This window comes from Gamsiella multidivaricata (assembly GCF_025024155.1).
Source record: "Gamsiella multidivaricata strain RSA 2152 chromosome Unknown BC939scaffold_86, whole genome shotgun sequence".
NCBI classification, from domain to species: Eukaryota; Fungi; Mortierellomycota; class Mortierellomycetes; order Mortierellales; family Mortierellaceae; genus Gamsiella; species Gamsiella multidivaricata.
Genome location: NW_026251794.1, coordinates 1 through 21,901, shown reverse-complemented (window position 1 = coordinate 21,901; position 21,901 = coordinate 1). Strand labels below are relative to the sequence as shown.

General features: G+C 48.6%; 6 protein-coding genes and 2 non-coding genes across 8 annotated transcripts; 6 read left to right on the top strand and 2 right to left on the bottom strand.

Moving 5' to 3' along the window:
* On the top strand, window positions 1-2,339 carry BC939DRAFT_496402 (Neurochondrin-domain-containing protein). Its single transcript, XM_051559680.1, has 7 exons — window positions 1-309; window positions 417-573; window positions 672-811; window positions 915-1,241; window positions 1,355-1,863; window positions 1,983-2,134; window positions 2,237-2,339. The coding sequence occupies exons 1-7, from the start codon at window positions 93-95 to the stop codon at window positions 2,319-2,321; spliced, it is 1,587 nt and encodes a 528-aa protein (XP_051407801.1). The 5' UTR covers window positions 1-92; the 3' UTR covers window positions 2,322-2,339.
* Window positions 2,340-2,492: 153 nt separating this feature from the next.
* On the bottom strand, window positions 2,493-3,815 carry BC939DRAFT_480884 (uncharacterized protein; the record flags this gene model as incomplete). The annotated part of the gene is made up of 4 exons (XM_051558978.1): window positions 2,493-2,508; window positions 2,577-3,172; window positions 3,278-3,595; window positions 3,705-3,815. The coding sequence occupies 4 exons, from the start codon at window positions 3,813-3,815 to the stop codon at window positions 2,493-2,495; spliced, it is 1,041 nt and encodes a 346-aa protein (XP_051407800.1).
* Window positions 3,816-5,405: 1,590 nt separating this feature from the next.
* BC939DRAFT_402258 (uncharacterized protein) lies at window positions 5,406-7,583 on the top strand (the record flags this gene model as incomplete). The annotated part of the gene is made up of 7 exons (XM_051552666.1): window positions 5,406-5,516; window positions 5,618-5,747; window positions 5,836-5,936; window positions 6,020-6,253; window positions 6,352-6,474; window positions 6,576-7,072; window positions 7,154-7,583. 7 exons carry the CDS (start codon window positions 5,406-5,408, stop codon window positions 7,581-7,583), a joined length of 1,626 nt encoding a protein of 541 aa, XP_051407799.1.
* Window positions 7,584-8,211: 628 nt separating this feature from the next.
* Window positions 8,212-8,555, bottom strand: BC939DRAFT_507097 (DASH complex subunit Dad1-domain-containing protein; the record flags this gene model as incomplete). The annotated part of the gene is made up of 2 exons (XM_051560857.1): window positions 8,212-8,382; window positions 8,472-8,555. The coding sequence occupies 2 exons, from the start codon at window positions 8,553-8,555 to the stop codon at window positions 8,212-8,214; spliced, it is 255 nt and encodes an 84-aa protein (XP_051407798.1).
* A 670-nt stretch (window positions 8,556-9,225) lies between these two features.
* Window positions 9,226-10,960, top strand: BC939DRAFT_485120 (chromate transporter-domain-containing protein; the record flags this gene model as incomplete). The annotated part of the gene is made up of 3 exons (XM_051559288.1): window positions 9,226-9,551; window positions 9,639-10,176; window positions 10,277-10,960. 3 exons carry the CDS (start codon window positions 9,226-9,228, stop codon window positions 10,958-10,960), a joined length of 1,548 nt encoding a protein of 515 aa, XP_051407797.1.
* Window positions 10,961-15,802: 4,842 nt separating this feature from the next.
* Window positions 15,803-15,876, top strand: BC939DRAFT_t165. Its single transcript has one exon. It is a non-coding gene; the product is annotated as a tRNA-Val (tRNA).
* A 12-nt stretch (window positions 15,877-15,888) lies between these two features.
* On the top strand, window positions 15,889-15,959 carry BC939DRAFT_t166. The gene has a single exon. It is a non-coding gene; the product is annotated as a tRNA-Gly (tRNA).
* A 1,077-nt stretch (window positions 15,960-17,036) lies between these two features.
* Window positions 17,037-19,938, top strand: BC939DRAFT_464838 (uncharacterized protein). The gene is made up of 7 exons (XM_051557429.1): window positions 17,037-17,378; window positions 17,678-17,769; window positions 17,918-17,951; window positions 18,067-18,206; window positions 18,329-18,427; window positions 18,546-18,620; window positions 18,707-19,938. Exons 1-7 carry the CDS (start codon window positions 17,315-17,317, stop codon window positions 19,610-19,612), a joined length of 1,410 nt encoding a protein of 469 aa, XP_051407796.1. The 5' UTR covers window positions 17,037-17,314; the 3' UTR covers window positions 19,613-19,938.
* Window positions 19,939-21,901: the final 1,963 nt, after the last annotated feature.

Genomic DNA, 21,901 nt, shown 5'->3' with positions numbered 1-21,901 from the left:
ACTTTTGAAAGTCACATTTTATTTCTGTGTTCATTTGCCACCAAACCAAGCAAGTCTCAACTCCAACCTCGTAACTGATCGCAACAAGTAGAATGTCCACGTCGGCGAATACGGGCATGCCTATGATGGGCGTGTCAGATCTGGAGTCCAACCTAAAGCTACTCGAACCAGGCAACTCGAATGAACAGAAGCTGATCGGTCTCATGATGATTGGGCTACGGTTGAAGAACTCTGAGGACGACCTTCCCACTTTAAAAAGGTTCTGCGATAGGATGGACTTCAAGTTTTTGGACAAGATGCTGACAGCAAGTAAAGGAATACTCAGAGACGAAGAATTATGTCTTGCGACAATCGAGCATATCCAGCATCAGGATCTGACGACGCTGTGTTTCTTTTGTTTCTTTATGAGTTTATAGAGGAGGACGTTGTGCATCCAGACACAGAGGTGGGACCAGAAGGGATCAGGGGAATCGCTTGCGACATCCTGTACTACCTTTCGAGACACAGAGATCTGATTATCAGAAAAGAGCTCGTGGACCGACTTCCAGCAATGATAAAGGTTGTTTCGCCAACGTAAGTGGCGGTATGTGATCCCCAGCTGTAACGACCGAGATTATCAGGCTTGTGCGATTGGATGCTAACGAACAATTGCCATATGGAACCTGAACTAGTGACGAGACCGAAAATACCAAGAAAATTATTGAGATCATGGCCAAGATGGCAGTTTATCCTGAAACAAGGTGGGCTGTGACCAACGTCGACCTGGTGATGGCTATGTTCGACTACATATATGCTGGATTTGATCGGAAGAGTAAGAAGATTACATAGTCTTTGCTACTCTTGTCCCGCCGTAGGGGCAAAGGACTGATAGTCTTGCGCATTGTTTTTGTTTTTGTTTCTCATATTCAATTTAGATACGGATAAGGCGCATGAATATGCCGAGCACATCTTCCGCGTGGCACCTATCTCCATTTACGATGGCTATGAGCAAGACCCCTTCAGCGTACAGAAATTCACCAAGGATTGGGTACCAAAGATCATGGGCAAGATGGCGGAGCCGTTCAGCAATGTGAATGAAAAGCACAAACCAGAGTTGCTGAAGATGATCAATAACACTATGCATTGCCTGCCAGAGGAGTACATGATACAGAATGCTCGCGACTGCCCCAATGAGACATATCACTGGTCTAGGGCCTTGAAGTCAGGACTTCTTCAGATCTTGAGCACCAGCACAAAGCAAGGTGACTGGATTCACATAGCATGTTTCTCGTACGAGCGGTATGCTTTTGAGAGAATGCTTTTGAACTGACCGAGTTTTTTTTTTTTTTTTTTTTTTTTTTTTGCAATATTGTAGAACAAGAAACGCGGGACGAAGCTCTGATAGCGAATGGGCTTCTTGCGCAGAGAATGGGGATGACCTGGATGTTCCGTAGTAGTTGGCCTGTTACCAAGGTCTTTCCCAAGAAGAGGACGACACCCGCCTCACTGGTGTCTTCTATGGAGATGCTTGGACTGTCGGATAAGGAGATGGACAAGAAGTACACAGCTCTGGTGCTGCAACTGACTTGCGTGGAGCTGCGCATGTTGATGGATGAGCTCGGAAACCAGATTACAGCTCCACCGCCGCCGCCAAAACCTAAGACAACCAACCCGAAGGAGAAGAAGGAGCGCAACATACGGATGGAATTTTTATTTCCGTTGGCTTTGGAAGTGTTGGAGCAGACGGTCTCATATCTGGTCAGCATTTCTGAAGACTTTGAGGAGGTGGACAAAGGAGTATTCGACGCGTCTGGGGTGCTGAAGGTTCAGGAAATGCTCCAGCCAACGTTCACAGCCATTTTGGATTATGTACTTGACCTGCAGGTACTTGCTGCGCCCATTGGAGCCCCTTCTTCCCCTCCTCTGTCATGTCGCATTCGGACTTCAAGATCGTGTGAATTAATGCAACCTTACGTTTATTACATGCGCATGCGACGAAATAGACGAGCAAGAAGGGCACGCCGGAAATACTGTGCAATCACATGGAGTACCTCGCATGTCTAAAGAGTCTATCATACTGGCTCATGGAAGATGATTCTCTGCACGCCAGAGCTGTCCCGCTTGTCAAGAAACTACGCCAGGTGCTGAGACATTGGTACGTCAATTCATGGCATTTTGGCGTTTATTTCTGTGTTTGTGGCATTGACATTGTAGCCATCTAATATACGGCTATATATTTTTTTCCATTTGTCAATAGCAAGTCAAAGAGTTCGCTCCTCTCGCGGCGGTATTATCTGGAGCCGATTCTTGAACGACTCGATATGGTTATTGCCAATGAATAAAAAAAATGTCATTGCGCGAAAAAAAAAACCATAGGAGATCTATGCTCATTTTATTGCACATATCGCATCCTCTTGCTGAGTGGTAGTATTGAGGCCTTTTTCGTGATTGTCAGACGCTCCCTGATTCTGCTGTGGTCCTCTTTCAAACTGAGGACTCTTTGTATGACGACTTCACCAGCCTCTGCACCTGCAGTAATGTCGTTGAGATCGCTCTGGAATGCAGAATGATGACTTTTTTCAAAGTTCACGACCGACCGAGCAATAGCCCTGGCATCGCACTCAAACTTGGACGACAGGGCCTCCACGCCCACGTCCTTATCCTCTTCATAGACCTGGCTTTCTTCCGGGAGGGTTTTCACAAAGGCCTTCATAGTACATATGGTATCGCTCTTAGTCTGCTCCAAGCGATCGTTCACCTCTTTGGCCTTAGCGATCGACAGGTGCTGAACTGCCGCTTGTCGCTGCACTCCTATGAGCTGTAGTATATACTGATCTGCTGATAACGCGCTCGCTGCAGTGATCTCGCGCCAGACCTCGGATCCAACGCCTTGCCTCTGCTTGCTAGTCCCCAGCTCCTGCTGCCAATTGAATAAGGTTGTTGATGGGGCCTGCAAAACGCGAGTATGAGTCTCCGCATAGGTTTGTTGGCTTTGTGCAGTCAGATCATGAAAGATTTTGGCATCATTCTCCATGGTACAGGTCTGATCCTCTGCAAAGCTGGCAAGCTGCTCCAGTCCATGATGGATGGGTCGAAAGATCTCGCCGGCAATATCATGGGCCGTCTGAGGGACGTTTCTCTGGTTGATCTTCACCATTTCAATAAGTTTTTGTACAAGGCGCTGGGTATGTATCTGTTTAAAGACCGAAAAGATACATGGGTTAGGAAGTAGGCCTAATAATATATATATAAATATATATTCGTCCTTCATAGCCCTGCTCTGCATCTCCCATATTACCATCTTTTGGTCCGCAGCTCTGGCTGCCTTGGTCATGCCTTCCAGAACTGAATGCTGCTCGTCCACAGAAATGACACGCTCGACCAGATTTTCCTGTTCCGCCTGAATGAACTCGAGCGCGGTTCCCAGTCCTCGAAGTTGGGCCTTGCTCTCCTCGAGCTCCTGCAGGAATGGTGCCTGTCGTTTTTCTTGCTCCCATCTCTGGGCCTGAAACCGCATCCTCGAGTAGAGCTCCCCACGTTCCTGTTCATAGTCGGCAATTGTGTTGAGCACGGATTCTATCTCGACAATTCTTTCGGTGTGGTGGTTGCGGAACAGCTACATATTTAGAGAATCGAAAAGCCAAAGTAAATACAGGTTTAGTTTCGTTGGCTTTTTGGTGGTTGGCGAAGGGGTTGTGGAAATGTTGACGGATTGTTGGTCTTACCTGCAGCAAATCTGCAGACTCAGAAGTCATTTCTCGCTGTTGAGCTTGTCCGGACTGTTCTTGTCGTGCGGATTGGAGCAGTAGCAGGCTGTTCTGCTTCAGGTCGTTCATGATCCCCAGAAAGTACTTCGCGCCGTCGTTCGTTTTCTGAAGAATATTATAAAAATCCTGGACCCTTGCACTCCCTGCTACTTGGCCTGGACTCAATGTCGTGCCGCTAATACATTACACACACGTGAGTAAATCCCGAGATTCGTTAGAGTGTTGCCTTCAGAGATGATCTGTTCCATCGTTTGAATATTCGCTGGTTTGCCTCCATACTCAATAGCGACCATCTTTATGATCCTTAAAACCTCCCCGATGGCCTTTTCTAGAGTAGTCTGGGTTGCAGAAATACATAGCTGGATCAGCTAAAGTGCTCATGTATTAGTTAGTCATTAAATACTGCTTTTCAAAAAATGAAGTAACATACCTTTAGCATATAGTGCTTCGTATCATCCTCCTTGTGTGAAAATGGCCGACTTCCCGCCGTTACATGAGACAGCTGCTGGAAGCGTCCCTGATATTCTTGAAGAACGTGAATGCTATGCTCGCTCTGTTGGTGGTGAATCTTTTTGATCGATTGTAGTTGCCTCCGTTGTTTGATGCGCTCCTTAGTCTCTGCAATTTCTCTCTCTACAGATGATTTATCGACAATTATGATTTAGTGGTGTTTCTGTAAAGTTCAATTCTCTCCGACCGGCACAGTCTGTCAGGCAAGAACTTATGACTTACGTTTTTGAACGATAGCAAGAGTGAGATCGCGGCATTGAAGCAATTTCACCTGTCGCTCTACGTGCCTTGGAGTCCCCTGGCGCGCCATCCTTTGAGTCCGATCTGACTTGCCTCGATCGGATGTGTTGATCGCCCTTTCATTATTCGCAAAAAGCAAAGATCACATATTAGGAAGATGAGCAGAATCAAATCGTTCATGAGTCTGAGCACCTCCAGCTGCAATTGACACCTACGAACGAGATCTGACATTCTCTATAAGGTACTTGAACATCGGTGCGCAGGGTCCATTGCAGAGACTAGTATCCATTCAAAAATAGACGCGCATGTCAGTACGGTATGCGCTGCCCCGCTGAGAAAGCGAGATGCAACAACGCGGATTTTAAACACTAGAAACCTTACCTTTCAAGAGCCTGCGGACAGAACTTTTCCTCATCTTTTGGGTGCGCAACGTGAAGTAGAGTTCTCGCCTGGCTCCGTGGTTTTGTGCCATTGCCGTGGGGTCGATAATCGAGCTCGTTGATACTCCACGAGTATACTCGCTCAGCGAGACTCTCGGCCGCGCTTTCTTGCGCCAAGGATCCGTTGTATGTCGCACTCCTGGTCTGCTGGTGTTGAGTCGAGTCCTGCCTCTTGTCATTGGTGCCATAAGTGGGGCTGGGTCGCTGTGTCCTGCGTGCAAGTCGAGTCGAAGACGATGTTGATTCCAAGGTCTGCATGTTGGTAAAAGTGATGGGAGCAGAAAAAAAAAACGCGCTACGTCCGTCCAAAAAAGGGAAATTGTTCCTGTGAAAAGTGAAGGTTCCGTCCGATCCGTGGGTCCGGTTCTCCACATTATAGCATTTTTCTTTCGTTCATCATCAGGACCAGGATTCAGCAAGCTGTGAAAACTGGACCACAGCCATGGACGACCCTTATGAAGACAGGGCGATGCCCTCGGATCCTACAGGCGGCAATTATGACACGGATGATCTTGTTGACCTTGAGAACATGAAACCCCCACAGCTGGATTACTATGCCGTCCTGAACCTATCGAAAACCGTAAGACGTGCATGCACACAGCAAAGTGGATAGAGTCGTTGAGCATCAATGGGCATGTCTCTCACGAACGACATTTTTCTGTATCGATATGACATATTCAGGCTTCGGAAGACGACATTAAGGACTCGTATAAGCGCTTGAGCAGGATCTTCCATCCGGACAAGCATAGTGATCCCGCATTGAAACAAGCAGCAGAGACAAAGTTTCATGTCATTAACAAGGCCTTTGAAGGTAATATACAGCTCCCCTTTCAACTACCACTTTATGGGAAGGGACAACGACTGATTTAAGTGCAACCCTACGTTTACGATACCCCTAGTCTTGAGCAACCCTCAGCTGCGAACTGCGTACGACGAGTATGGTGAGGAAGGACTAAATACCAAATGGGAGGTTGGCCACAGGATCAAGACTCCTCAAGAGGTGAGTCTGCGGTCCCTTGAATAACGAAGAGACGTATTTTTGACTCAATCCTAACGCTTTGGCATGGACCTTACGACCAATAGCTGCGCGAGGAGTATGCACGCTTGGCGCGGGAGAAAAAAGAAATGGAGCTCGAGAGTTTGATCCGATCGAAGAACGACTTCACGATCAACATCAATGCGACCAGAGTGTTCAACAATCAGGAGGCTCTGTCACCCTTTGGAGGCACCAGCTATGCCAAGAGGAGCAGCGGTGGGTTCTTGAGCGCATTGAAGAGGACAGAGATCATGCAGCTTTATATGAAGAACTCGTTCGAGGTACGCAGAATTGCTTCTTCGGTCTGTTCCATGCTACTGGATAATGCAACTATGTATGCTAGCCTCAAGGATGTACATGTTTGCGATACCTTGTCTAGACGCAATTCGGTCCCAGGACTCAGCTCATTGTGGGAGGACAGATGACAGCCAGGTCTGGTATGGGCGGCGGAAACGTTGTTGGAACAATCAGGCACACTTTTTCAGAAAAGTTAAATGTTGAGGTACGGCTCCAATCGCTTGAGGTGTATTTTCCGTGAAGCAGTGTACAGTACAGGATGCATATTGTTGACTTTTCAACTTGTTTATTCGATTCACTTCATAGCTTGGATCGTCGCTACTCAATCCCAGGATCGGTGTCTTCAAGGGCACCTACTCTATTGATCCCCTGTCATTCATTACCGGAACCGCTCAAGTCCGTAACTTTCAGGGACCTGCGCCTCTTGTTCTGACATTCGGCAGAAGGATTACGAAGGGCGCAACCGGATACATGACCTACCGTACTGGAGAATGGGCGATCGGATCATGGGGGCCCGTCTTTGAAAGACGGCGCGACTTTTCGTCCCTCGCCCTAGGTATGAGCTCGCAGGATGAGAACAGAGCCTATCAGGTGGAAGTGCAGACCGGTATTATGCAATCCCACCTGTCTGTGGATCATACCTGGACACTGGATAGTTCGACCAAGGTTCGGGTCGGTGGAAATTTGTCAACGACAGCTGGTATTAATGCCAGTATTGGAGGCGATCGTAAGGTGACGGAGCATACCAAAATCGGACTTGCAGTCGAAGTGGGACTCTCGGGAGGTGTCGCCTTCAATTTCAAGTAAGTCGCTTAAAAGCTACCGTGCGTTTTCCTCAAACAAAGGGTCCAATCTGATATGAGTTATTTTATCTTTTGTGATAGGGTCAAGAGACTGGGACAGAGCGTGACGGTTCCTATTGTGCTGTCTGCACAGTTCAACCCGAAGCTGGCCTTCTGGGCAGTTGTGGCCCCTATCTGTGCTGTCACCGCGTTGGATGTGGCCTATGTCAAGCCCAAGAGGAGTCGAGAGCGGGCGCAAAAGATCCAGGAGCTGCGAAAGGCTCATGCGGAGTTTATTGCGGCGCAGAAGAAGGAGGCAGAGGAGGCTATTGAGCTGCTGAGGGAGTCGACCATGCGTAAGACGAGACAGGAGCAGGAGAAAGATGGTCTGGTCATTGTGGAGGCGGTTTATGGAAATCTGAACGCCGCGCCCGAACTTGGTTTGGTAACCGATGTGACGATTGCTGTGCAGGCGCTTGTGAACAATTCGCAGCTGACTATGCCAGGAGGCCACTCCAAGGTACGCTTTTGATGAAACCAGCTGTCTCTTTATAGGTCTGCGGGATTGTAAGGAAGTCGACTGACACGTATTTTCAAACTGTTTGTTCGCAATTGAAGACACATATTTTAGGCTTTTATGATCCATGCCTGGGCGAGAAGAAGCAGCTGAAGATTAGATACGAGTTCCAGAGGAGGTTGCACGAGGTGGTTGTTGCAGACCTGGCGTCAGTAGCAGCACCCGTCCGATGTAAGTTGTCTTTTGTGCTCAGAATTGGTGGAACTAGTGGCATCAGAACTGACGCGTATCTCCTTTTCTTTGACTCCATAGCCCATCTTCTGGCGCAATAGAAACAGTGATGATCCTCCTACCAACGATAGTTTATTCAATTGTTAAATGACATTGGTCGTGCGGACTGTGCTGTGCTGGTGATGGACTGATGAAGCTGCAAGTAAAGGGACATTCCGATTGCATGCACGCCTCAGGCGGATTTCTTCGCCTCAAGACAAATGTCCTTGGCAATGCAAAGCGTGATCCCTGCTTTTGATAACCCTGTTATCCCCCAGGTGATCCTGATATGCGCTCCATTCCCGTGGGTTCGTCTGCCATGTCGCTTGAATTTGTGTATGTGTGCTATAACATGACGCGCGCTCTGAGGTATTTACTGCGCGTCTTGTTGACTCTGGTAGATATCGTCCTCTGCCAGCTGGAAGGTAGACGCGTGAAAGTGCTTCCAGAGCTGAGCGAGCTGCTCGAACTCCTGTCCGATGGTGATGATGGTCTCGAGGTTCCTGTTGAGGATAGTGACATTGGTGATGACCTGGCTCATCTCCTATGAGAAAGGAATAGAGCGTACCTGTTAGTGATCCAAAGAACGATCATGTGTTGGGCTGAGGATGTGGAAGGGTTGAGTCGCCTTACGAGTTTGATGTCGGTGATGAGTCTGGATCGTTCTGCATCGAAGGCTGAAGAAGAGTCGGAGGGATGAGTGTTTGGTGCCTGCATGATGATGGCCACAGCCTAGTTCTGGTTGGGTGGGGTGAAGGAAGGGTGTTCCTGAATTGGTGGCAACCTCGCGTGCGATAAACAGATGGTGGCGTCTTTTTCATCTCCACAAGGTTCGTTCCCGGACAACCTTCGGAGCTCGCTCTTCAGGGCAAGGCACCTCTCTTCTGGTCTCAACTGCAACCCCCGGAGCAAATATCGGACCCCGAGCCCAGGAGTGGGTAACGGCATGCGTCATCGGTCAATGCTGCAGTAGCACATGAATACCAGGAAACTTCTCGGAAAGACGGGAAGGAAGGAGAGGACCCTGCCCCGAAGATTCTATTCGGCCTTGACCGAATGAACCTTGTCCCTGTTAGGCCTTCGTTCGTGCACACAAACACCCGTCTTTCTTTTCCTCTTTCCTTCTTTCCTCCTTCCTCACCCACACCACCCTCCTTGCCTCTTTTCATACCCTCTCTCTGCATCCAGTCCTTTCTCTGTTCCCTGGTCTCTTTACCACTGGCCTCCCCTCTGCCTTCGTCTCTATCTCCTCCTCTCGATCCTCTTCTCCTATTATCTATCACTTTAATGTACTCTTCTGGACCCTACTTCAGTGCCACCTCTTACCCTTATTCTTACTCTAATCTAATCTAAACGCGATTCGTTAAAGACGGATCCACATCCCACCATGACTATAACCTCACCATTCGCAATAACTCCCTCCTCCTCGTCTGCCAATCCCTACAACCTTCCTCCGCTCAAGGACCGACTAGTCGAAACCTTCAACACCTATTTCAAATTCGGATACACCACCTTCGGAGGACCATCGGCTCATATCGCCATTCTCTATGATGAGATTGTTGCCAAACGCCAATGGCTCTCCAGTGAGCAGTTCACAGAGCTCTTTGCTATCTGTCAGGCGCTTCCTGGCCCGGCCAGTACAGAACTTGCATTCAGTCTGTCGCTCGTCCGATCTGGTTTCTTGTGTTCAGTTGTCTCCTTTCTTCTTTGGAGGTAACTTTAAAGATTGTAGATGTATCACCGCGTTCTTTTAAGGGCCAATTCAAGCAATCGACCCTTCATTTGCTTCTGTTGCTTTAGCATTCCCGGCGCAATTGTGATGACAGTGTCTGGTATTCTGATCGGCAGTATCAAGGACGAAATTCCTCTCTGGGCGACACGTCTCGAGCAAGGTTTGGCCACTGCAGCCATTGGCCTTGTTGCCTTGGCTGCCTACAGAATGTCGACTGCCTTGGCAACCGACAAATTGACCAGGATTTTGGCGCTTGTGGCCGGAAGTGTTTCGGCCCTGTACACGGCACCATGGCTCCTTCCCGTCATGATGATCGCTGGAGGTATTGTCAGTTACATCTATGATGGCTTCTGGACACCGTTCTTAAACAATTGTAAGGAAAAGAGGAAAGAACACCAAGAGAGCAAGGAAGAGCTGCAAGGAAATGATTTGGAGAAGGGAAATGCAGCAAAGGAATCAGAATCGTCTCAGGAAGAATCAGCTGCTACGGAAGGAGAACAGGGCGGGGCAAGCGCTGAGAAGCGTTTGAGTACTGAGGGGTCGATTCGAAACCGAGGCAGTAAGGCTGAGATTGTTATCCCTGAGGAGCCCATGGATGATATCAAGGTAAAGCGCACGGTCTATCCAGCCGTGAGTTAATACAACTCATGCTTCAACTTTTGTGTGCTCGTTCTATCGGACTCAACTTCTCTTGTTTTCTTTGTAGATGGACAGCACAACGCGAAAGGCATTCTCATACTCCAAGAAATTGGGGTTCGTCTTCTTCTTGGTGTTCCTCGCTCTTTTGATCGCGGCAGTTCTCGTCCGAGCTCTCATCTCTGTCCCCCCGAGAGCAGAATACGCTTACATCGTCTCAACTTTTTACTTTGTTGGATCCATTATCTTTGGCGGCGGACCTGTGATTATCCCCCTTCTCAAGACCTACACCGTTGACTCTGGCTGGATGACGGATCAACAGTTCCTGGTCGGTCTGGCCCTGATCCAGTCCCTTCCTGGGCCCAACTTCAACTTTGCGTGCTTTCTTGGTGCGGTCGCAATGGTTAACGCAGGCAAGAACGGTGTTGCAGGTGCGATTCTTTGTTACCTGGCCATCTTCTTCCCAGGTCTTATCCTCAAAAACGCGATCATCCCATTCTGGCAGTTTGTTCGTGAGCACAAGTCCGTGAAGATGGTGTTCCGGGGTGTGAATGCTTGTGCGCTGGGCTTGGTCTTTTCGGCAACCTGGTTGCTATGGATACAGACAAATTCGATGGGCGGGAGCAGTGGATACCATGCTGTGATTGCAAGCGTGGCATTCGTGGCAGCTGGGTATTTAGATATTCCTGCACCGCTCGTCATTATCATCGGCGGCGGTATGGGCGCCATAGAATACGCTGTTAGCGACAGGTAATAAAACGTGCAAAACAGCGCTCCTCTTGACTCCAACAATCTCATGTGAAACCGCGCAAGCACAGCAATACAGTGGTGTAATGCCAGTGCTGTTCAAGGCTTATTCTATTTCATAATACGCCTTGAAAAAAAAAAATCGGGAGTTTCGTACTGTAGTTCATCGGGAGCCTTTCAAGGCCCCCAGACGATCCCCAGAAGCTCTAAAAAAAATACTCAGAGCGACATCCAGGTGATCTGCCTTAGCCGCGTGAGGTCGAGAAGATGTATGCTTCTTTCACGGGCGAAACGGGATGGAGCAGAGTAGCGAAAGCAGGAAGATAAGGTAAGGAAATAAGACGAGTAGGGCAGCAGGGAAAAGTACAGGTTAATCGTTACTGAATGGAATTAATGCTAAATACAAGGAGGTCTTAGTACAAATGCAACTGCACACCCAACTAGGCGAAGCAACTACTCAATCAGGAGAGCGCCTGGATTTATTGCAAGCTCATTGTCGCGAAGGTTCGACGCAGTGGAAGATAGAACAAAAGATACCAAGATGCCATGCGATCTGTGTTATGAAACCAAGACACCTCAAGTAAACATAGTTGGTAGGGGATACAGCTCTGCTGTGTGTGAAAGGCATATGCGGCTCCAAAGGGGCTTTCGCGGACCACGCGTCTATGCGCACAGATGGATTCTTGTGAATAAAAAAATAAAGAAAAAAAAGATATCAAGAGATATCGACAAAGAAAAGGGAGACGGAATGAGGGCAAACGAGTCCAGGAAAGTTAGATGCAGCGCAAGCGAAGTAGCACTAAAGAGGCGGACGATGGAGTGTAAACGAGGTAAGGTACGATCCAAGGAGAGCATGCAATTGAGAACCTTGCAATAATTTTTTTTTTTTTTTTTTTTTTGATAACTAGAACCCACGAGGATATGTGGGATTTATTAGTGAGGGACTCTAGACTAGGGAATCCTATTGCTAGAGGCATAGTAAAGGGCGCTCAATGTTCTAATAAACGGCTTTTGCCGCACCGCTGCTGGTCACTCGCAGCTCCAATCCCCTTCACAATCCCAGTCAGCATGAGTGGTAACTCGACCCCGCTGGGGTCGGTGACTGAGCCCTGCTCCCTACTTGGCCTGTTGTGCGCGAAGGTCATCCTTTAGCCGCGTTCCTCAATCATCAAAAATTTACAGTTGCCGGTGCGTTCCATCACGTTTAGCTCCACCTGCTGCATGCAGCTTTGCAGCACTCGCTTGTCCGCTCGTTCCTCGATCTCTTTCACATCCAATGCACGTCATTGTCTCCTGGAGGATCCAACAAAACCACTACCACTACGTCTGTGCTCTCCAACACAGTTGCGTCCCCGGGCGCGTTTGCTCATGGTAGTGATCCCATTTTCTCTTTCCCAGTCGACGGTGACTTTGCATCTTTTGTTCCAGATTTCTGTCCGTCCGAATTCCTCGATGGCCTTGACGATCGGCCGACCATGTACCTCGCGATCGAGGTGGTCGTCTTGAATAGGCTCTCCCAGTCCTTGGTGAGAGCCGCTGGTGTCAGTCCGTGGTACAAATCTTGAACCGTCCAGGCCCCTTGATCGTTGTCCCTTGTCTCGTCCTCCACACGGCCGAGTGTGTTGCTTGCTTGCCGGATCACCGAAGCTCCCTTGATTTTGTCCTTGAGTGCTGTCCAAATGGCCTTGTCTGTCACCTGTGTGAAGCTTGGTCCCTGTCCTCTCGCGGCTTGTCCTCGCTCCTTGGCTTGCTTTTGCTTCGTCTCCCACAGCTTGCGCTCTTTGTTCCATGCTCTACGTCCATCCGTGTTGACCTTCTCGATTGCTTCCTGCCAACCGTCCAGCTGCTGCTGCATCGTCATTTCGCAGCGCCATAGATGCTGCGTGTCCTCTTTGTCCACCTCACAAAGTCTGCAGGTATCTGTGCTATACAAATCCGGCCGCCACTGCTTCATGTACGCAAGCGTCGGCAACATTCCGTGCAGCTTCTTGATCCTGTGCGCACGACGCTGACAATCGTTAGGGCTAGTGAACAATTGAGAACCTTGCAATAAGGGGTAGGGCATAATATAGCTTTTTTTTTTTTTTTTATAACAACTTGTCTCTCGAGTCAATTGACTCTGCGAATCTATCAGACTAACTAGCAAAGATCTACTATCGCTGTCCTCACCACCAAAGCGGAACCGATCCACAGTCGCCAGTTGACAGGTCACATTCCCCGGGCCTGCCCCTAGGGCCTGCGCAACAATTGCCACACCTCATCAGTGTGTTAAAAGCTGAAAACACCTTGTTATAAGAAGGGTATCTTCCCCATCCCCTCCATGGTTGTCAACCGCCTCCTCCCTTGCAGGCAATCCAGCAGCGTCCGATCCGCTGCGTCTGGGTCAAGCACGGGGCCAGGGCAGCTCCCGTTTACATGGTCAGCGAGTAATGCACCACACGGACATTGGTCATCGTCGCTAATGTATCCATACCCATCACTCCAGTCCCCTCTCGGTCCCTTGTATGGAGTTCGTTTCATCTTGGCTGTGATCCCCCATTCTCGCTCTCGAGCAATGGTGGCCTTGCAGCGTGGTTTCCAGATCAGCTCCGTAGCTTTCTCCTCAATAAAGCCGACGAACTTGTGAATGACCTGGCGCGCAATCGACGATGGCGAGGTAAATAGACTGCCCCACTCCTTGATAAGGCTGACTGGTGTGATGCCACGGCATAAATCGCTGATGCTCCAGGTCAGATCCGGAGAGCGGTCATAATACTCGTCGCCTTTGAGCATTGATCGGGTCCCGGCGATACAGGATAGACCTCGGATGTGGGTCTCGTTGTTAGGACAAACCCATCGAATGGGTTTCGGTGCAGCAGCGGCGGCTCCAGCGCGGATCCTATCACGCTCTTGCTGCTTCTTGCTGTTCTTGTTGTATGCGGTCGTTGCAGCTCGTCCCCACTTATCAATCTGCTGTAGCCCTTCGCGCCAGATCGCCTTGTGGACATCTCTAGTAGCACTGCACGTCCACAGGTGATGGTTGTCCTCGTCCTGAACATCGCAGACGCAGCAGACACGGTCAGGATATAGACTCGGGTGGCGAGCCTTCATGGTATTCAGGGTAGGCAGCATACCATGCAGCTTCTTAATATGATGTGTCCTCTGGGACGTATCAGCAGCACTGCTGAAGAACGTGTGCACAGAGCGCTTGTCGTGGACATGGGCAAGGGTGGACCGCCACTCCACGTCGGCAAGATCTGGTATCGCTCTCTTGACACGACGTTGGGTTGTCCAGGCCTGATGACGCCTGATTGTCGTCTGCTGCTTGAGTAGCTGCCGCAGATCATGTTCCACAAGATGATCGTGGCAATGTGCAAAAAAGCGGATGTCTTGCTGCTCGCTTAAATCAACCGACCAGGGCATTGACTCGACTCGGACGGCGGCTGTCGCCACAGTGTCTGCAATATTGTTGCCAGTGTTGGTGCTGTGCCCACGGACCCACCTCACCTCCACCGACCCAGACCGATCCTGGACAATTTTGTGTAGTGCTGCCCAGTGTCCAGAGTACGTACTACGGAACCGCTTACGAGGTAACGTGTCCGCACGGGAACGCACAAGCTGCTGGTATTGTTGCACGACCGCTTGGTTGTCGAGCTCCACAATAATGTTTTGGTCTGGTGGTGCAGATAGGATGGCAGCTAGGAGACCCATGAGTTCTGCTTTTGCTGAAGAAGCGTACCCGTCTGTGCGGCCCTGCACACACCTGACCACGGGCTGCGATCGATCAACGACCCCAAAGGCCATGGCTACGTCTTCTTGACCAGTGTTAATCAAAGAGCCATCGGAGGAGATGACTCGCGGTGCTGTGTTGTCGACAGGAGATTCTCGCAGCTGTGACACAGCAACTGCCTCAGCGTGTGATAAGCTGACTGGTCCAATTGTGGTTCTGTCTGGATATAATGTGCCCACCTCCTCAGACAGCTGGTGTACAGGCAGCAATGGATACGTTTGGCGTTGAGGCAGTAGACGCAACTCTCGTTGTTGTTGACGCTGTAGTCGACGTTCGCTGTTACGCAGGCGTCGGCGCTCCCGTGCCTGCTGGGCACCGTACTGGGCATGTATCGCTTGCGATGCACGTGCGCGTTGTGAGTTGATGTCTTGCAAAAGTGCTTTTCTGCGCCGAGCAGCAGAGTCTAAGGCAGCCTGTGCGCGTCCTCGTAGGCGAGCCAGGACGGTGTGATACTGCGCGCTGTTAAGATCCAAGAGTGGTGAAAGGCTGCGGACAGAGGTACGGCTGGCTATCTCGTATCGCCTGTGATTGGCGCGCGAAGCACGGTGCACGCTGTTGACCTTTTGTTGTAAATCGCTGGTGATGGCGGCGCTTTCGGTATTGTATGCAGCATGGGCGCCCTTGATTTTCAATGCACACCTGTCTGCGAGGCGAGAGAGTGCAGCATCTCTGCTGGTAGCAATTGCAGCGAGGCTGGGAACAACTTGTACCCCATTGTCCGCAGTACTGGGCGCCTGAGGTTGGGCGGGCCCCGTTGGCCACGTGATGAGAGACAAGGCAGCAACTGTGTGTGTGTTTGTTTGTGAGAAAAATATTTCTGTTGGGTCAAAGTCCTCGCGCGAGGTGCCGTTCGCAGGTTGCTTTCCTTTGTCCTTCTTCTCCTCCGACATGCACCTCTCCTCTTCCTCGCTTTTTTTTTTTTTTTTTTTTTATTAACATAAATCCCCATGAGCACAACCTCTCCTCTTCCTCGCCTGGGCATAATATAGCATGCATATAGAGAATAATGCACTTATAGAATATAGGCTTTTAAATTGAGAAATAAAGATTTTATGTTCAAAGCCTTTATAAGAACAGCAAGTTTGTATGGTGTAGTTGGTTATCACGTCTGTCTAACACACAGACGGTCCTCGGTTCAAGTCCGAGTACAAACACACACTCACTTTGAAAGTGTAGTATATGGGTATCATTCCGGCCTTCCAAGCCTGAGAACCGGGTTCGAGTCCCGGCACTTTCATCTTTTATCAACTTCTTAGATTATTTTTTTAGGGACAATCTATTTGGCAACCCCTATACTAACTCCATGTAAGGCCAACGTTTTTAAATGTCGATTATGCCAGTAGTCCTTATGGTACATGGCCCCGGCTCTTTAAGCTAGATCGTCATCTGTCTCTTAAAGGACTCCACAATGTAACTGGTTTCCCATTTCGTCATCGATAGAACCCTGTTTTCCGTCATGAAGAAGGCTTCTCCCAAGGTCGCAAAAGGTTGCATGGGGTGCCAGGTGGAGGAAGGAATGGTTCTCAACCTCTCGCCGCGTTGTTTCGACTTGAAATTCGCAAATGATACGAGTCTTGTTTTACATGGGATTTGTGCAGGGGTTGCCAAATAAGAGCGACAACCCGGGTTGTTAAATAGATAATTCCATTTTTTTACGGCCAATATCATCTTCAGAGTCTAGCTCTGTGGTGTTCACTCACATGAAGTGGTTATGTCTCTCGATTTCGTTCTTGAATATCGACGGGTCGCTGCTTTCATTATGGTGTTCTCGTCCTTTCCGTTGTCTGTCGTAAGATTTGTTGTGTTCTACCTGGTACTTTCAACCCTGCAGTCGTGTCTCTTGATCAACAGCAGGTGTGCTGTGTGTCATGCAGCCCCTGGCTTTGCTGAAGCGTTAGTCGGTTCACTTTGAATAGGCCAGTGATGAGAATACATATTTAGGGTACCATCCCTAAATGTCAAAAATAGCCAATGGTGTGTGCGAAGGAATTTATTTTTGGTGCTATTGATAGTCGCAGTCGCTGTGTGCCGCACTACGGAATGAACTTTGTGAGCAACAACGAGTGATAGTCGGTCGGAGGTCCATTTTCTTTAAATGAATCCAGAGATAAGGGAGATCTTGTCTGAGTCGCGTTACCTGAAAAGACATGGTCCACATTCCCCCGAGGATTCCACGCTTTAGTGGGATATGGTTATAGACCAGGATCTCAGGGAGTTATGATGATACATGATGTATAATGGGCTAGCAGCTCTTTTGCATATGCAAACATATACAGGCCTTGGCGACAATCGACAAACGACAAACGACCCGATGGTTGCATGATCGATTCAAACGCGACGCGTCTCCAAAAAAATTTTACGAATTTTTTTTACTTTTCGACCAAAAAAATAAAAATTTGCTGAAAAACGCGAAAACCGCAAAAATCGATTTTTTCACTCCTTTCCTCCACTTTTTTCACATCACCCTCTCCCCCCCAAACACCTCTGTCCATTGCCACCATCAGCCCATTGGACTTTTGCACGCTCCAACTCAACTACTCATCAACTACCACCACCACTGCTATACAACACACAGCACAGCACAGCACAACCATGTCCGACTCGGCTGATTCGTCTGACTCTGAAGTCTATATCCCTCGCGACCCTGTTGTGCCTCGTAAGTGCACACACCAACAGCAACTCTTTCTCTCTTCCCCCCTGTCTTCTTTGCTTTCTTTATGACCGCCATCCCTTTCCTTCTCCTTAAAGGGCAAGGAGGGAACTCAGCAACACATGTACACACACATCTTTCGGCTGCTATGCAATACCGCTTCTATCAAACAAATACGCGTTCGGCTTTTATTTCTATATTCTCAGGAAGAGCCTTGCCAAAACACCTGTGCGCACTTACACAAACAAATCCGATTAACGCATGTGTCGCACTCTATTGAAAAAAAAAATTCAATAAACATCCAGTTCCCGTCACTGGACCTCGCGAGCGCAAAAAAGTCGAACGTTTCGCTGTCCCTACCACCGAGAGAGTCGAAAAACCCATTGTTATTCCCGAGGTAAGTTTTTCAAGAACACTTTTACTCGCCTTTGGGTCGCTTTTGCACTGATAAAACATGTCTTGATGCGGGGTTTTTTTTTATATTTTATATTTTACATTTTATATCTATACTTATTTATTTATTTACACTTCCTTGTTGGATTCAGGGCAAAGGTATCAAGCTCGGTGAGATCCTAACAGGTAATCACTACACCCTGTCGATGTTTACGCTGGTGTCATGACGTTCGAACGTTTCGCTTTTCAATTGAATGTCTTCCTGACGTCCACATATCATTTTCCCTTTTGGCCTACCTAGTGAGTGCCAACTTGGACAGATTGAAGGCGATCGATGAGACGGCTCGTGGACTCCATCGCTTTTTGTTCGGCAAGAACGGCGTTCCCAAGACCCTTAAGGCTAATCTGCGCGAGTTCAATGGATTTGCTGACATGACAGAAGTATGTAGAAACGTGCATGCTCTAGTGTGAATTCTAAATGCGACGCTATTTGCGGTCCTGAATTATTGTTTCATGCTCTGACATAGCCTTGTATCCTTGTCGTTGTAAACTCGCGCACATAGAAAGAAGAAGAGGCCGCAGAAGAGAAACTTGGAAAGTGGACAGTCAATGGTCTTCGCGAGCTCATCGATATCTTCAACCTTGAGACTGGCGGCGACAAGGTACCGTTGGCGAGGGGACAAGGCATGATTGACAGTACTCGTATATTTGTTCACTGGTCTGAGGTTGCTTTCTGATCATGATTTGTCGTGCCTTTGTTCTCATTTTCCATCATTATAGGATGCGGTGATTGAGCGTTTGATGGTGTTCTTGAAGAAACCTGAAGATTCTGGACTTGTACCTCGTGTACAAAAGGTATTAAATGGAACCGGCACAGACATCTTTCATCACAATCCAATGAATACAATACTCATTATAAACTGTCTTTCCATTATCTCTAGATTGCACTGGAGGCTAAGGAGAGGAAAGCTAAGAAGCTCGAGCTCAAGAAGGCCAAACTGGCAGTTAAAGCCGAGAAGGCCGCAGCTCTCAAGAAGAAGAAGGCCGAGGCCAAGAAGCTGCTGGCGCAAAAGAATGCCGAAGCCAAAAAGAACACAAATCCCAAAAAGTCGAGCACCGATCCCGCCAAGGTGCTGAAGGTTCGATCCGCATTCGATATGTACGTCAAAGAACACCAAAAGACGATCAAGGAGGCACATCCAGATGCTTCGCGTGCAGACATTTACAAGAAGCTGGTCGACAAGTGGGAAGCTGTCAAGGAATCTGAGAAGACCGAGTACCAGACGAAGGCCGATGTAGAGAATGCAAAGAATGAGAAGAAGAGGGAGGAGGCCATCAAGGAGGCGAAGAAGAAAGCCAGGGAAACAAAGAGGGTTGAGAAGGAGAGCGCGGGCGCAAAAGAAACCAAAGTCAAAGCCAATGCCAAGAAAGAGAAGCCTGCTAAGGCTGCTGAGGAGAAGGAGCCAAAGGAGAAGAAGAAGAGAGCCGCCACTGTCGCAGAAGCGAAGACTTCTAAGACACCCAAGGTTAAAACAGCCAAGACTACAACTTCAGAGGACAAGGGATCTGCAGTTGAAAAGAAGATCAAGGCTACTAAGGAGAAGGTGGAAGCGGCTGAGAAGGTACCCAAAGAGAAGGCACCAAAAGAGGAGAAGGTAGAGACATTAACAACGACCAAGAAACAGGATGCGAAGGAGAAATCAACGCCCAAGGAAAAGAAGGAGAAGAAGGAAGCCTCTGCCTCCAAGGAATCCAAGGGCGATGCCAAGCCTAAGGCCGCGAAGAACGCTGCTCCCAAGACCAAGCCCATAGAGAGCAAGGTAAGAAACCTTTCGCCAAATGCATAGAGTTGGTTTAGTATCTCTATTCTTTATGAAGTTGGCTAATGCTAATACTTTCTCCGTAACGACAGGAGGTCGATGAGTTGGCTGATGATTCTGACGAGGCAAAAACGGAGACGACGGCTGCCCCCGCTGCTGCTCCCAAGGAGAAGAAGGCTGGTAAGAAGACGGCTACTCCAAGTGAGGCTGCGCCCAAGGTCACCAAGGGAACCAAGGAGACTAAGGAGACCAAGGAGACCAAAAAGAGTAAGGATGCAAAGGATGCAAAGGAGGCCAAGGCGCCAAAGGGCAAGAAGGAAGCTGCTGCCAAACCCACTGCCGCCGCAAGCAAGGTAACAAGCACTTGCATTGATCTAGCATATACTGGTCGCGAATGCCTGAAACCAAACCGACTCACGTATCTTATTTTTTTTTCCTATCTTTTCTTTCCGTTGCATTTACAGAAGAGGAAGGCTGATACGACAGAGGCCGAAGTAACCACAACACCCAAGAAAACCAAGACAAAGGCGGTAGCCAAGTAAAGCAAACGCAGGCTGGGCCTGGACATGGAAGGATTGCACATATTGAACATAATGGATCATTAGGTTACCGACAAAAAAAAATACAATAAAGAACGAACAAACAAAGCAAATATTCGTTTAAGTGTGCCTCGATGCAGAAAAATGAGATGGAATATGGAGACAATTGAAGGAGAGGTGGTACCGAGAATGGATTTAAAGGGAGAATCTGCTCGAAAACCTGGGTTGCTAGTCTTTTTTGAGCATGCAAGTCATTTCCCGCAGGAAGTCCATGCAACTCGTTTAGCCTGAAAGTCGAGCCTATGGCCTAAGTAATATCTTTCCTAGGCTCGCGGATCGATTTCAAGAAATCGACAACAGAGGGCTTTTTAAACAGCAGGGCTCTTATTACTCTATTTTTCTGGCCAACCCGTTGCCCAGGTATCATTTCGCAGTAACTGTCTTTCGCTGTGCTGCCCTTTCCTTCCCTTAAAGGAAAATTCACATGGTCTTTGCTCACCTGCCCCATGCGGGCTGGCACGGGCGAGGTTGATCACTGCGATATACCAGTTCAGGACTCGAGGGCCGCGACTTGATTCACAAAAGTAAGCACAGGTCACTAGTTCAGATGTACATGTTACATGTAACAGTCACCTCCCTCCTCCCCGTCAGTTGGTCTGACGTTTCCGGTTGTGCTCGCAGTCTACTTATGAAAACTACATGTTGAACAATGCCACCTGTGTTTTAAACATAGACATTGTGCTTTATTTTTTGAGGCCTTCCGTTTTGACTCGTCTTTGGATGGAAACGCCGCGGTAAGAACCCGATGGAAAGCAAAAAAAAAACTCAAAAGAAAAAAATTAGGAAATCATGTTCAACGAGACATTTTGTATTCAATGGCGCGAGAAGGGTATATCTAGAGCGGGAGCAACAATCCTGGTCCACGACCGCAATCTTACCCCCAGTTCAAGCTGAGAGGGACCAGGCTAACCGCAATTATTGTTTAAAGACTATCGATTAGATATACGGCGTGCTTGCAAGACAATCCTGGCCCACGACCGCAATCTTTTCCTGAGGCATTCTGTCCTGAGAGGGCCAGGCTGACCGCAATCATTGTTTGACTGTAAGATACGTAGAAACAGGGGTATGAAAATAGAAACCGAATGGGTGTGGGAGGAAGGGGACAGAACAAAGGGTGTAGGCACAAAGACACTCCTACGAAGACATCTGGCAAGCAATACATTACCTTTGTGATGATGTGAAAAAAAAATGCAGCATAGAGTCCTCGCACCCTTATAGTTTTATAATACTCAATTTTCAATTCAGTCGTCCAATGATGGTCGGTTCCACGCACGAAAAAAAGAAGCAACCATGCCCATGCGCCCACGCGCCTACCCATTGCCATGTGTAGGAATGAAGGCCACAATTAGAGCGACCATCATCCTCATCACGTTAATCATCAGAAACCCTATTTTCCCCTACGCTTCGTCTATGGCACTTTTTTTGGCATCTTTTTATTTCAAACATGTCGGACGATAGAGAAGACCCTGAACGCGTGAACTAACAGCAACGTCCCTTTTGCACCTATTTTTCCGACCCCTCTCCTCAGGGCGACGACGTCCTTTTTGCGCCCATCTTCTGTCCCTCCCCCCAGAGGGAAATGAGTCCATCCCTACGACGAGGAGGTTGAAGCCAATATACACGGGATCGCATACAGGCTTTTTGCATGGCGACCTTATCAAATCCGGAGACTGTATGGATTGAAGGAGAATCGGATAAGTCACCTAGAGTATACTTT